This window comes from Chrysochloris asiatica, unplaced genomic scaffold (genome assembly GCF_000296735.1).
Source record: "Chrysochloris asiatica unplaced genomic scaffold, ChrAsi1.0 scaffold00006, whole genome shotgun sequence".
In the NCBI taxonomy this organism is placed as follows: domain Eukaryota; kingdom Metazoa; phylum Chordata; class Mammalia; order Afrosoricida; family Chrysochloridae; genus Chrysochloris; species Chrysochloris asiatica.
Window position 1 is genome coordinate 19,509,743 of NW_006408524.1, and position 16,195 is coordinate 19,525,937.

General features: G+C 40.1%; 1 protein-coding gene across 1 annotated transcript in view; it reads right to left on the minus strand.

Annotated features, from left to right (window-relative positions):
• Positions 1 to 16,195, minus strand: part of CCDC129 (coiled-coil domain containing 129) — a 140,193-nt gene that overhangs the window by 111,239 nt on the left and 12,759 nt on the right. The window contains exons 4-6 of the mRNA XM_006832271.1: positions 10,414 to 10,465; positions 8,068 to 8,154; positions 2,978 to 3,180 (exon numbers count right to left, since the gene is read on the minus strand). Of these exons, the coding sequence (XP_006832334.1) occupies positions 2,978 to 3,180; positions 8,068 to 8,154; positions 10,414 to 10,465 (342 nt within the window). The remainder of the gene's footprint in view (positions 1 to 2,977; positions 3,181 to 8,067; positions 8,155 to 10,413; positions 10,466 to 16,195) is intronic.

A 16,195-nucleotide genomic window follows, 5' to 3' on the forward strand; every position in this document is an offset into this window, starting at 1 on the left:
AGCAGAGAGTGGGACCCTATCCAGAGAAGCAGTGATGCCTGAGATGGAGGCAGAGACAATGACATGGAGAGATGGAGCAGCTGGGGACTTTGACCCAGAGAGGGAGAGGGGCTGTATGCTGATGACCAGGGGTCAGGCTTGCAGGGTATACCCTTCGGTTGGTTGATGATGCATAGAGGGGATTGTAACCATGCCAGTGAAACAATATACAATAGGGTGAACGTAAAACTAGTGTTCTCCCACGTAAACTATCACATAATTCACAATAAAACATTAAAAAAAAAAAAAGAGTCAGTCATTTGAATAGAACAAGGGATACTGCATGGTTTAAAATCAGGAAAGGTATACCTCAGGGTTTTATCCTTTCACCAAACTTACTCAATCTATTTACTGAGCAAATAGTCCCAGAAACTAGGTTAATAGAAGAAGAATGTGGCACCAGGATTCGAGGAAAGTGTATTAACAACTTTTGCTAATCAAAAGTTGTTAATTAACTTTTGAAAGCGAAGTGAACTTGAAGCACTTTCTGTTGAAGATCCAAGACCACAACCTTCATTATAGATTACATCTCATCATAAAGAAACCAAAAGTCCTCACATCTGGACCAATAAGCAGCATTATGGTAAATGGAAAAGGAGTTGAAGTTGTGAATGATTTCATTTTACCTGGACCCACCATCAAGTCCCATGGAAGTAGCAGTCAGGAAATCAAATGTTGTATTGCACTAGGCAAATCTGTTGCATAAGATCTCTTCAAAGTGTTCAAAAGCCAAGATGTCACTTTGAAGACTAAAGTGTGCCTGACAAAAGCCATGGTGTTTTAAATTGCTTCACATGCATGCAACAGCTTAACAATGAGTAAGAAAATCCAAGGAAGAATCAATGCTTTTGGATTCTGGTGTTATCAAACAATTTTAAATGTGCCATGCAGTGCCAGCCACGATTCTCCTTAGAAATGAGGGTGGGATAATTTCTTCTCAAGTAGTTTGGACATGTTACCAGGAGGAAGCAGTCCTTAGAGAAGGGCATCGTGCTTTGTAAAATAGAGGATCTTTTAAAAAAGGAAGTGTTTCAACTAGTTGAATTGACACAGTGTCTGCAGCAATGGGCTCAAGCAGGAAAGATTGTAAGCCTGGCACAGGAATGGGCAGTGTTTTGTTCTGTTGTGCATGGGGTTGTGGTGAATCGGAACAAACTCAATGGCACATAACAATAACACGTAGTAAAAGTAAGAGTGGGCCACCACCACAAGAGCTGAGTCCAAGTATTGGATCCTCCCTAATCCTTGTGTCCATTTCATCTGAAAAATGTTGACTTCATAGATCACCCCAAGCACTGCTGAGATACGGATATGTGTTATTACTTTCACCAAAGACAGAATTGATAAAAAAAAAAAACAAAAAACTTGCTGCTCTGCTACTTGGAAGAGGAGATCAGAAAGGACCATGCTAATTTCTTCTAAAATATAAAGAAACTTTACATTGCACACCTTCAGGGTTATATAAAGTTTTTTAAAGTCTCATAACTGTGCTTCTAAAGATCCATTTCACCCACATAATGATGAAAACACGCTGTGGGTTAATGCGCCAGACTGCAAAGTCATTTGAACTGTAATGTTTGCAATTCAAGCTCACCAGCTGCTCCTCGGGAACCCTATACAGGATCGCTATAGGTCGGAATTGACTCGACGGCACTTAACAACAACAACAACAACAACAACAAATGATGAAAACAGGGAGAAAAGAAACTAAAATGAAAAAATTCTACCTTTTGGTTTCAGATACTTATTGGAGAAAAACATTTCATCTAGTTAGACTTTCCTTCTGATGAATTTATTTACTTAAAAAACATGATTTCAGAAACAGAGTTTTAGCATTTTTCCTCAATCCAGATTTCCACAAACTCTGTTCCATGATAGAGATGTTCTTCCATGCTTTTCCAGTACGGCTTTTGTGTTTAACTGATTTTGAAAAGATTGCACTGTATCACCCATAGCACACTGAGGGGTCACCTTTGTTGTTGTTGTTGTTAAGCACCATTGAGTCAGTTCTGACTCCTAGCGACTCTGCATAGGGTTTCAGAGGAGCAGCTGGTGGATTTGAACCACTGACCTTGTGGTTCATTGTCCAATGCTTAGCCTATAGTGCCACACCAGGAGTCATATCAGCATATTAAATAAACCTGAGTGAACTAAATTTACATCTTACCACCAAATTATTTGAGCATGATACATACACCTCAACAATGTCTTTAGTATTGTTCGAGAGAAAAGTATTTCATTAGCTACAAGTTGGTGAAAAACAGCAGCATTCATGCAAACTATAAGCTTTAGAAAGACATGTTGCCATTGAATCAGTTTCAACACACACCAACCCTATTGGACAGAGTAGAACTGGACTTAGCATTTCCATGGCTGCAATCTTTACAGAAGCTGACTGCCTCCTCTTTTCTCTGTGGAGCGATGGGTGGGGTTGATGGGTTCAACCTGTTAACCTTCCAGTTAGCATCTGAGCACTTAATCACGGCACCACCATAGTTCATTACAAAACTTAGGCACAGTGATCCCACAAATCTACAGGTGTAACAGGCCCCTCATTAATGACACCCACTCATGGGGTGTGGAAGGATAAGTAGTGTTCTGAGTCTCAAAAATGAGGGAATTGGAGCTTTAACTGAAGACACATGATAAGCCTTGTCAAGACCTGTTTGGCTTCTCTGTCTTCTGGGAGTGTGGCTGTGGCAACATTTGTGCTGCTCACTTATATTGCTTACCAGTAGTTTCCCCTTCCTTTTGGGTACATTGCAGGTCTGTCCTCACCCCATTGAAGGCTACTGTGGCCATGTGACTAATATTGACTCATGACATTTTAGCATCCCTGAGGCATATTGGTTCTCATGACCTCCTAGGCCATTCCACTGGTCCATCTGGCCACATACTGCTGTTGCTAAGATATGAATACCACCCAGTCCTCACATACCATACAAGTTAGGGGTCTCAAAGTCCATCCGCTGCTTTTGAGCTTCCAGAAACACAGGGATGTCGATTCCTTTGGCTGCAGAACCATAACCAAGGAACCTGGCTGGGATTTGTGTGCAGATGTCTGGTTCGTCAACACCAAACCCCAGATCCAAGAGGATCTCCACAGGATCTTTTTCCCAAAACTCCAGCCATTCGGGAATGCTGCAGTGAAAATAAGAATGGTTTTATCTAGTTCATTAAAAAAAAAAAAGAAAGCCAACTTTTTCTAGTCATCTAAATCACCTAATTTTGCAGAAATTGAGAGTATGAAGAACCTGAATATATTGACAGGAGCTCTGGTAGCATAATGGTTACGAATCGGGCTGTGAACATTAAGGTCAGCAGTTCGAAATACCAGCCGCTCCGCAGGAGAAAGAGGAGACTTTCTGCTCCCATAAAGATTTACAGCCTTGGAAACCCTGTACAGGGTCGCTATGGGTCAGAACCGGCTCGAGGGCACTTAACAACCACAACCACCACCACCACAACAACAACAATAGTCTAAAGGAGCTCAGATGGCTCAACTGCTAACTTTGAACCCAGCAGCTGCTTGGCAAGAGAGATGACTTATTCCCCAAAAGACTTGTTACACTCTATGGACAACAGAATGAAACCCTGCATGGTCCTGCACCATCCCCACCATCTTTCCTATGTTTGCGTTTAGTGGTTGATGTATACATTTGAATAACAGTGGTATTAACCGGTCTGGTCTTCCTTGTAGGTGATGGATGTTATCCTATCACAGGCAGCATTATACTTCAAGATGTTATTAAGTGCCGTGGAGTTGGTTCCAACCCATAGTGATCCTGTATAGGGTTTCCAAGGAGCAGCTGGGGAATTTGAACCACTGACCCTTTGGTTCAAACAGACCTTGGGGTCATTAGCATATACTACAGTGCCACATCAGGACTCTATACTTCAAACAGGTCTTGAAATGTTTTTTTTTTTTGATGATGAATGTGATGCCATTCCTCTACAATTTGTCATTCCCAGCATAGTAAACCATATGATTATCAGATTCAAAATAACCAATACCAGTCCATTTCTGCTCACTAGGGATAGGGAGCTCCGGTAGTGTAGTGGCTACAAGTCGGGCTGCTAACCTCAAGGTCAGCTGTTCAAAACTACCAGCCGTTCTGTGGAAGAAAGATGAGGCTTTCTGATCCTGTAAATAAACCCTCAGAAACCGTATGCAGGATTGCTATGAGTTGGAACACCACCAGGGCACACCACCACCAATGGCTTGGATATTAATCTGTATGCATTTCATTTCGTTTTTGACTACTTTGAATTTTCCATGTTCCAATTACTAGTGGATGTTACAGTTATTTCTCCTTATTTTAATTTCTGCCCCATCAGCAAATGGAATTCCTGAAAGCTTTACTCTATTCGTGTCATCACGGTCAACTCTATTTTGAGGAGGCAGCTCTTCCTCAGTCTCATTTTGAATGCTTTTTACCCTGAGGGACTCATTTCCCAGCATTATATCTAACAATATTCTGGTACTCTTCATCATGTTTCAATATTCAATATTCTGGAGCTGTCTGACAGTGTTCCACTGCTATTCATAAGATTTTCATTTGCTAAACATGGAGTCCTGGTGTGGCGCTATGGGCTAATGCGTCAGACTGCAAAGTCATTTGAACTGCAAGGTCGGTGGTTCAAGCTCACCAACTGCTCCTTGGAAACCCTACACAGGGTTTCTACGGGTTGGAATTGATTCAACAGCACTTAACAACAACAAACATTTAGAAGGAGTCTGCCTCTCCTTCTTTATCATTTGTCTTAGTTTGGAGGCTCAACTGGAACCTGTCCACCATGGATGACTCTGGTGGTATTTATAATACTAGCTGCTCAGCTTCCAGAATCATGGCAACATGCAAGCCATCACAGTACAGCAAACTGACAGATGAGTGGAGGGAAGAAATTGATAGAATTCTTCTATTTCATTATTATTGTCTTTAGCATTTGGTACAGAAATTTGAATAACAGTGGCATTAACTGGTCTTCCATGTAGGCATATGTATATTGTCCTAACACAGACAGCATTTTACTTCAAGATAAATCTTGAAATGATCCTTTTGACAATGAATGTGACACCATTCCTCTTCGATTTGTCATTCCTAGCATAGTAAACCATATGATTATACAATTCAAAATGGCCAATACCTATCCATTTTAGCTCAATAGTACTTAGGATATCACTCTTTACACGTTTCATTTCATTTTTGAAATCTTCCAATTTTCTTAAATTCATACTTTGTACATTCCATGTTCTGATTATTAATGGATGTTTGTAGCTGTTTTGTCTCATTTTGTGCTGTGTCCCATCAGCAAATGAAGGTCCTAACAACTTTGCTCTATTCATGTCATTAAGGTCCACTCCACTTTGAGGCTCTATTCATGTCATTAAGGTCCACTCCACTTTGAGGTGGCAGCTCTTTCCCAGTTATATTTTGAGTGCCTTCCAACTTGAGGAACTCATCCTCTGGTCCTGTATATGGCAATTTTCTGCTGCTGTTCATAAGGTTTTCAGGGCTAACAATTGAGCAGTCTGCCTCTCCTTACTGGAGTGTCTTAGTCTGGAAGCTCTAGTGAAACTTGTTCACCAGGGAGAACCCTGCTGGCATTTAAAACACCAGCGGCATAGCTTCCAGGATCACAGCACAACAAAAGTCACATATCACGTGATGAACATATCACATGATGAACAAATAGACAAGTGGTGACTGTAAAGATGAAGGACATGGGGCAGTTCTACTCTGTCCTGTAGGGTTGCTGTGAGTCTTGGCAAAGATTATGGTTTTTGTGTTTCTAGCTAAAGTGGAAGATAGTCTTAAAATTAATGCAATTTTTCAGCAAGTGGAGTATTTTTTATGTATTTCTTGTATGTTGTTGTTGTTGTTGTTAAGTGCCATTGAGTCGGGTCCGACCCATAGCGACCCTGTACAGGGTTTCCGAGGGTGTAAATCTTTACGGGAGTAGAAAGCCTCATCTTTACTATCGAATTTATATCTAATGACAAATCAGTCAATAAATACATTCTTGATCCTGAGTCTGTGAACCTTGGAAGACAAGGCCTATGTCTTTGTTCGTTATGGTCTTGGATGCTTAGCTCAGAGACCAGAGCATGACAAACACAATGATACATATATCGTTATGTTATTGTTGTTGTTGTTACAGTTATTTTATTGTTGTTGTTGCTTGTTAAGTACTGTCAAGTCAGTTCCAAGTCATAGTGACCCTGTATAGGGTTTCTGAGGCACGGCTGTTGAGTTTGAACTGCTGACCTTGTAATTCAAATGACATCGCACTCCAGTGCCTACCCTCCAGCACCACATCAGGACATAAACATGATTTCTACATAATTGATTTTAAGTACCCCAACTGCATATGTTCACTAAGTATTTATATAAATTAGTAGAATAAAATTTTTACAATGAGGTTGTATGATAACAGACTAAATATTTAAGGATGAATGTAGATTTCTCACAAGCAATTTTCTCTCCATTAAGCCAGTTGTATACTATGATGTGGGCCAATGTAATGAAGCAATATGGCACCTCCAATTGTCCAGTTAGTTCAAACAATTCAGATGTCCATACTGAACCATATAAACTCCATGGTAAAGTTTCTGGACTGTCTTTTTGTTGTTGATTGAATCAGAAGGCAAAGACCCAGCTCCCTGTGTCTCAAGACCTCTTTAAGGTGTTAAAGAGTAAAGATGTCAATTTGAGGAATGAGATGTCCTTATTCTAAGCCCTGGTATTTTTGATCATTTCATATGCTTGTGAAAATTGGACAATGAATAAGGAAGACTGAAGAAGAATTGATGCATTTGATTTATGGTGTTTATGAAGAATATTGATCATACATGGACTACCAGAAGAACAAACAAATCTTTCTTTCCTATGTTGGATATGTCAGGTGGGAAGAACAGTCTCTGGAAAAGGATGTAATGTTTGTTAACGTGAAGTGAAGGGACAGCAATAAAGAGGAAGATACCCAAGGAGATGGAATGACACAGTGGCAATAAGAATGGGCTCAAATATAACACCAATTGTGAGGGTGTTGCAGGACCAGGCCAGCTTTCCTTCTGTTGTGTATAGGAGCTGAGTTGATGACACCTATTGATAACAACAACAATCTTTATGGAAGCCGACTGCCACATCTTTCTCCCATAGAGTGGCTGGTGGGCTTGAACCATTGACCTTTACATTAGCAACTGGATGATCAATCACCAGGGCTCCTTTCCCCTTCGCCCATAGCATCTACCACTCCTGACCCTTTTCCTGTTAACATGATCTTGTCCTTCCTGATATTTTGCTATGCAGTTACACACACACACATACATGTGTTATAGTTTTTATTTGTTTGCTTTATAAATAGTAACATACTTTGTTATTATGTGTATCTTTTTGTGTTTGTTTTTCCCCCTCAAAAATATAACTTGAAAAGCTTTCTCTATTAGTATTTATATCTCTACCAATTTCTTTTATCACTGTATGTTGTTGTTGTGTGCTATGGAGCTGGTTCTGACTCATAGTGTCTCCATGCAGGAGGGTTTTAGAGAGCCACTGGTGGCTTTGAACTGCCACCGTTGTGGTTATTAGTACAGTGTTTATCCTACATTGCCACACCAGGGCTCTTTATCACTGTATGTTGTTGTTGTTAAGTGCCATTGAGTCTGTTCTGACTCATAGCAACCCTTTATAGGGTTTCCTAGGAGCAGCTGGTGGGTTCAAACCATTGACCTTGTGGCTCAAACCTTGCGGTCTAGTGCTTATCCTACATCACCATCCCAGCATTCCACAAAATGAATAGAACAATAGTTTATTTGGCCATTCTTCCATCAACAGATATCTAAATTGTTTCCAATTTGATTGATTCTTTTATTTTGCTCTTGTAAATTGGAGTTTAGAGATCCTCTATTCGTTCTCCCATCCATTCATTCACCAAATATTTCTTAAATGCCTATTTATAATTTCATGAATCCCGTTGTTCCACAGAATGATTTCTCTGGATGACAAGTGCTTAGAAATCACATACCTTTGTGGTATACTTGCAGCAGAATGGCAAGAGTTGAAACTGGTTGCTCTAGAAAGGGTAGGCGTTTCTGGAAATGGATGCAGAGATCTACAGTGGGGGAGAAATACCAGGAGAAGATCAATGATTATATATGTTGATTCAGCTAGTCCCCTGGGAGGTCATTGTGACGTGTTCCAGAGCAAACATTTGCATTTATTTTTTAGCTTAAAATAATCTCACAAAGGACACACCTCTAAAGAAGCAAGTGTGTGCAGCTGAGGAGCTGTTCTTCTTTCTAAGCGCATGTGTTACAGAAGGTGTGAGAATTTAGGTGTTAGGTGCCTGCTAGTGCTCATTATAAAGGTGACAGAATGTCTCACTTTTGACAGATGGCAAATCACTGGGGAACCTTTCAGGAGTGCAGCTTTGCTAGGCACCAAATTTTGGGAAGAAGTCAAAATTATGTGATGAAAAAGGTACAGTAAACAGCAACTATAGCTACTCTGCATTAATTCTCATAATGGGGAAAGAATTCCTGTTGCATGGCTAACAATCTCTAAGTAAGTGTCCTCTGCGGGGCTTATGTGCTCATCCATCCATTTGGAATGGGAACAAACTTCTTTACCACAAAAATGATTATTTGTCTATTCACATAGGCCTGAATCACAAGCTTGTTTTGTTGTTGTTGTTTATTGTAGTGAAATTTTAAGTTAGTAATGTTCATAAGAGTGGAACAGAAACAGCTCTGGCTTCAGATGAAGGAGAATAAATGTACAGTCACATAAAATCCAATTTCAGGAGCAGAAATGAGTCCTTGAAGCTAGCTTTCATTGACCTGTCAACAAAATGAGGGAAGTTCTTGGGAGAATTTGTAATCCCTTCTAGCTTCATGAGTAGCAAAAGCAATAATTGATTGTTGTTGTTACTGTTGTGTGCCTTAGAGTTGGTTCCAACTCACAGTGACCCCGCATAGGGCTTCTAAAGCTGAAATCTTTACTGGAGCAGAAAGTCTCATCTTTCTCCAGTCAAGCAGATGGTGGATTTGTACTGCTGCCCTTGTGGTTATTAACCTAACATGCAATGAACTACTAGGGCTCCTTTACAACCCACTAAGAGATAAAAATTAAGATAAGTAACATTTAAAATATAAATTTATGGGAGGAGGATGGAGATTGTACTGACTACATATTTGCTTGTCAAGTCATTAGAATTATATCCTGTTTTAAACATTTCAGGTTAATACACGTATATCTGTATGAGACGACCCATGAATAGCTCAGATGTATGTGATCAAACAAGTCTTAAAAGCAATGGAATGGTCCAGTCATGATTTTACATTTCTCATTGACCAACACATCTCCATACAATTCTCCTTTAAAATATGGTACTCAAGGTATGGGCAACTTAGGACATTGACTATTTAAAATGGGGTGGGGGGAGGGAGACTGTAAAGGCATGAAGTGACTGGCTTACAAGTTTTCAAGAGGGACTTGACCCTAAGGAGCCCTGGCAGCACAGTTGTTAAAGCATTCAGCTGCTAACCAAGAGTTTGGTGGTTCAAACCCACCTGCCATTCTGTGGGAGAAAGATGTGGCAGTATGTTTTTTTGTTTATTTTTGTAGTCTTTTGCAGCCTTGGAAACCCTATAGGGTAGTTCTACTGTGTACTGTAAGGTCACTATGAGTTGGATTCAACTTATCATTAATGGATTTGAGTGCTGAAAATGCAAGAGTGACTGAAGCATAGGAAGAATCGTTCCCAACTTCCAAGGGCTCAGAGTTGATTCCAGTGGTCTTTAAATTAGAGTGTGTGTCAGAATCTGAAAGTCTTGCCAGAATACAGACGTTTCAGCCCTATCTCCAAGTTTTCTGATTCAATGTGTATAGAGTGAAATCTGGGAATTTGTATTTCTATCAAGTTTCCAGGTAATGTTGCTGACATTGTTCTGGGGACGACACTTTGAGGCCTACTCTGTCTAAATATGAAGCTATTATCTGCTTTCTACCTAACATTGGAAAAATGTATGTATTATTGTCCAGCAACTGTCCTGCCAACATTGGCAGTGTTAAACTATGAATGCTGAATTATAGTGAAATACCACTTGTGGATATGTTGTAACTACATTTCCCTCCAAGTCAATGTTTTGTTGATTTGATTTGTTCAATCCTATTTAACTTTTAAAGAACTTCTATTTCTCTAAAGATTAGTGGAAACATTTCAGGTATTGTGGTTAAACCAGTGACTTGTCACAAAATCCCAAGATCCATGATACATGGTATTATTAATAAATGTCCTCATTTTTATTTCATTTATCAAGGATGTAGCTGTCAAACGCTGGAGTGAAATATCATGGAATCTGCTATGTACCTCATGTAGTCTTTCACAGTCATCTGAGCCATTCCTTGTTCATGCAAAAACACTGTAACAAGAAAAGAGTGAGGAGGGACAGTTAATTTTCTCTTGTCTCAAGGAAGGGCTTCTCAATCTCAGATGAACCAAACTGGGATCGATTTTTGGGTCCTAGAGTGGACACACACAAGACACAAGGCATCTCTTCTGTAGTGAACAATACAGAATATAATTAATGACTGAATTGTGTGACAAGCCCTTGAAGAATATAGGATTTGTTCATTGAAGACCGAAGCCAGAGACTAACGAAGTAGTCAGGCATGTTTCGTGGAGCGGTACTTGTCTTAAGAGTGGATAGAAATCGGTGGATGGAAAAGCTGTGAAAGAAAGAAAAGTAAGGTGTTTCTAGAATATTTGGGTTTAGCCTCTCATGGTACATAAAGTTGGGGTTCAAGGATAGGGATGGGTGTACGCAATGCATAGAGGACTCATCATCACTGAGCATCTTCCACTCATTCATATCCTATAATCTTTACAATACCCTTATAATTTATGAATTGTCCTCACTTTTCAGATAAGGAGGCTAACATGCTTATTGAAATTAAGAAGTAAGCCTATCATCTCAAAATTAAAAGAGCAGATCTGGGAATTTATCATTATGTTTATTATTAATTATAGTAAGAGTGTTGTTGTTGTTGTTAGGTGCTGTCGTGCCAGGTTTGACTCATAGAGACTCTGTGCATAATAGAACGGAACACTGCTTGGCTCTGCATCATCTGCACAATTGGTGTCATGTGTGAGTCCATTGTTGAAGCCACTGTGTCAATGCATCTCCTCGGAGATCTTCCTCTTTTTCACTATCTCTCAACTTTTCCAAGTATGATGTCCTTTCCTCCTAATAGCACGGCCAAAGTATGTGAGACTTCCATGAATGTTGATTGTGAATCCGAGTAAAATGAAATCTTTGGAAACTTCCATCCCTTCTCTGTTTATCGTGATACTAGCTTTTCGTGCAATAGCGAAGAATTTCTTTTTCTTTTCTTTTTGCATTGAGGTGCAATCCATACTGGAGGCTGTATTCTTTGATCTTTATCAATAAGTACTTCAAATTAGAAAGGTAGTGGTTGTGTGCCTTGGAGTTGATTCTGACTCACAGAGACCCTGTACAGGGTTTCTGAGTTTGGAGCTTTAGTAGCATAGTGTATTATGCATTGAACTATTAACCACGAGGCCAGCTGTTTGTATCTACCAGCTGTTCCTCAGAAACCCTATACAGGGTCACTATGAATCAGAACTGACTCGAAGGCATTTAACAGTAGAGTTTCTGAGGCTGCAAATCTTTATAGGAGCAGGAAGTCTCATCTTTCTCCTGTGGAGAAGCTGGTAGATTCGAACTGCTGACCTTGTGGTTAGCAGCCCAACTCATGATCCACTAGGCTACCAAGGCTTCTTTCAAGTTACAATAGTTATCATTTATTTAGCATGTACTGTGTGAGAGGCAAGTTGTGTGCACAATCTCTCTTAATTCTTAAAACAAATTCATGAAGTAGGTACCATCAATCCTTATTTAACTGAAGTAAAAACTGAGACTCACAAAGATTAAGTAAATTTCCCATGGCCCCTAGGGTGCTGCAACTCATTTTTCTTTTTCTAACATCCCTCTGCCAAGCAGAATGTCTTAAGACTTGCTTGAAAGCCAGGAAGTGGAATTCATACATATAGATAAGAAAATGGAAAATGATAAAAGGCTTTTGAACATATGAGTAAATGGGTTAAAGTGATTCTGAAATCCATGTGACCAAAATGTTGGGTTCAGTAGAGAAATCCCACAACCACATGAAACCTTTGCAAACTTCTAATAATGTGGATAGATTAAAAAGGGAGCTCTGGATAAAGAAGTCTTCTATTTAGTTTTTCTGACATTCCATGAGGACCCGCTAGGATCTAGAGTTCAAAGAGTATCTATCATTCTAGTCAATGCACAAATCTCTCGTCTAGGTCAGCATTCTTAATGCATTGCAGCATCTTGCTCACTAAATTGTATGTAGTCTGAGAGCTTCTCAAGCTCATGAAGTTGGTGTCGATTGATTGAAGTTGTCACATGAGAGAAAACCTATTTGCCACCCGATTAGTCATGTTATCAATGTAAGTACAATATAATCTTTGGCAATTATGTTGTAATGACTTGATGCCCTGATAAAGCAAACAATAAGCTGTCCCAAATAGAAGGTAAAGTAAGTATTTGTTATTTTAAGCACAAGTTTTCCATTTTCACCACCACCACCTCCAATGACTGCTCTACATAGAGTTCACAAAGAAAAGTTCATTTGTGCCTGGCTTAGCTAATCTGGAGAATTCTGGGGCATTTACGAGGGCCTCTCTTCTTCTAAAACATTCCATCATTCTAGGACACTTGGTTGCTTATTCTATCAATTCCTTCACTTTTTTTTAAAGTTTGTATTGTGAATTGAGTGATAGTTTACATGGGAGAACTTGGTGTTACACTCATTGTTTCATTGCAATGATAACAACTCCATACCATCACTTCTTACTCATTGATCCAGTCTCTTCTGGTAGTCTGTTATCACTGTGGGTGTGAACGATTGTGTACAGTCTAAGCCAAGAGCCCAAGCTTCATTGTCGTCACAGTGAGTTGCTCAAACTGCTGGAAAGGAAATTATCAATTTTAGATATTGAAGAGAAGAATTGACTCAGTCTTCCTGAGTTTTCAAAAATCTTGGTGCTGCAGAAAATCTAGGCATCCAGAAAAATCTGTAGACCTTACCCAGGGCATCTTCATGGGATTTTAGTGCTGGCACAAAGTCAGTGCTCATGTTCCATGGATCACACCCTTATCCCTGCCACTGTTTTATTCAAGAGCAATCTGGTTACCAGGAACCCAAGGGTGGCCTCTACGGATAATGTGTGTTTTTATCAAGAATATCTAACACGGACAGGAGTGGTCACAGCGGAGGGTGTTCTGGTCTGATAGCACATATAAAATTCTTACTGTAGTTTTAGCAATAGCTGAAGAAAAAGGCTTTCTTACTTCCCTCAGTGCACTTCCTCTGAGGACTATTAAGAGTGGAAGGAATCCTGGGATCGCTAGATGGTGCAAACAGTTAATGTGCTTGGCTGCTACCAAAAGCTTGGCTGTTCAAGTCCACCCAGAGGGCCTTAGAGAAAAAGGCCTTCCAAAAAACCAACCACTGAAAGCCCAGTGGATCACATTTGTATTCTGACACACATGAAGTTGTCATGAGTTGAAGCCAACTGAACAGCAACTGATATCGGTGCCCCAGAATCCAACCCTTGTTGGCATACAGCATTTGACAGCCATTAGTAAACCACTTTATTTTTTCTTCTTGATCTTGCTTAAAATGACACCATTATCTCTCTATGCCCAACACATTTACACATACAAGCTTCTCTCCCGCCACACTTAGATTTTGTGAGATGCATTTAACTCACAGATAATCCTGATTTATAAAATTATTAAGAATGAATTGGTTTTGCTTATTGTTTGCCATTTTATATTCCCGACTCCCTAGATCCTGGAAGACAGCATTAATGAGTGTCTGGAAACCAGTGGCTGGTACAAATAGTGAACCATTCAACTACTAACCAAAAGTTGGCAGTTTAAACTCATCCAGAGGAAGCTTAGAAGAAGTCATGGTGATCTTCTTAAGAAAAACCTATAGAAGCTTGCTTTTATTCTCCAAAATTTGACATCAATTTGGGTGTTCACTTGATGTTGCAGAAGCAGGCATTTACAGTATTGAGACCCAGAGCGTTGGAATTTTTGCAAAAACCCAAACCAAACCCCTTTCCTCGGGTCAGTTATGACTTACAGAGCATTGCTAAATTATTCTTTGTCTGCTGGAGGGTTTTCCTATTTTGCTCATTTTTAAAGTAAGCTCCCTGGAGTCTCAGGCAAGTTTGCTGGAGTCTGGTCCTTCCTTTCTTTTGCCTGGTTCAGTAAGGAACCAAAACCAAGAACACAAGCTGGTGACCCACAGTGTGCCAGCTCTTACAGGCCCTGAAATTCCTCGACTTCTTTACAACTTGGGAGATCAGCACTGCTACCCAGTTCTCGGTCTGTTCAAGGCAATGTGCTCTCTCCAATTTTCCACAGACCCTATCCTGCTGCTTGCTTCCCTCAGTAGTAGTTAGCTGTCTTGCCATGGAAAGTGGTTGTGTTGGCTAACTTTGCAAGAATTTCAAGCCTAGAGAATGACACAGTGGGACAAACAGACTGTTCCCATTACCCTACATTTCCTCAAACTTCTATAGGCATAAGTCTTGGTAGAAGGTGTGGGTGTGGTTACGTGCTGTGGAGTCGGCTTCAAATCATAGCAACCCTATATAGGGTTTCCAAGGTTATAAATCTTTATAGGAGCAGAAAGCCTCATCTTTCTCCTGTGGCTAGCTGGTAGATTGAAACTGCTGACCTTGGTGATTAGTAGCCCAACTTGGTATAAGATAGAAGGTGAAAACTTTATAGATTTACCTGCATTCTGCTTGAAGCCTGACTCATTAAGCCCTCCTCAATTCCACACTTGCTGCTCTATTTAGTTACTTTCTCCATTTCTTTCTTTTCTTCTATTATGCCCTCATTATGTTTTTAAAAGCATATTTTGCTCTCTAAAAGCATTGGAGGAGGGAGAGAAAAATCAGCATGTAGTATTTTCTAAGGCCTTTAACCAGCTGCCATCTAGTTGACAAAGACTGGTGGCTACCCCATGTTTGTGAGAGTATATCTCTAAAGGGCTTTCAGTGGCCTATTTGGAGTCCCATTGTGGCATTGGACTGCTAACCACAAGGTCGGTGACTCAAACTTACCAGTCGCTACTTGGAAACCCTATACACTATGAGTCAGAACTGACTTAACGACACTTAACAACATTTTTTTTTTTTTAAATTTTTTATTTTTTAGAAGTGGCTCATCAGGACTTCTGAGATCTGCCAGGGCAGATTACAACCTCCAACCTTTCAGTTAGCAGTTGAGTAGGTTAACCATCTGCATGACCCAGGGACTCCTTCTAAGATCCTCTTAAAACACCAAACAAATCAGTTGCTGTTAAGTCGATTGGAACTCATAGCAAACCGATGTCAGAGTGCAACTTCATTAGGTAGATTTGTCAAGGATGTGACAGTTCTGCCAAGCCACCTCTGGGTGGTTTAGAACCACCAACCTTTCTGTTAGTAGCCTAGTACTAAACAACCTAAAATCAAAACTAAACAAACCCATAGCTGAGTCAGTTTCAACTCGTAGTAACCGTCCATGGGACAGAGTAGGATTTTTGCCCCATAGGATTTTTAAGGCTATAAATCTTACTGAATCAGTCTGCCACATCTTTCTTCCACAGAGAGATTGATTCAGCAATCCATTTGCTTAGTAGTTGAGTATTTTAACCACTCGGTCCACAGGGCTTGGTCCTACAAAGGTTTTGTTGTTGTTAAGTGCCGTCAAGGTGGTTTGATTTACAGCAACATTGTATACGATTTCTGAAGTTGTAAATTTTTGAGGGAGCAGAAGGCCTCATCTTTTTCCCTTGGAGCAGCTGATGAGCTTGAACTGGTGATCTTGTGGTTCACAGTCCAATGCTTATTGTACAGAGCCACCATGCACCCTACAAGATCTTTGTCGTTGTCCTTGTTAAGTGTCATTGAGTCGGTTCCATCTCATAACCACCCTCTATAGGGTTTTCGAGGAGTGGCTGGCAGGTTTGAAGCACTGACCTTGCAATTAGTAATGTACCAAGGAGCGCTGGTAGTGTACTGGTTACGAATCAGGCTG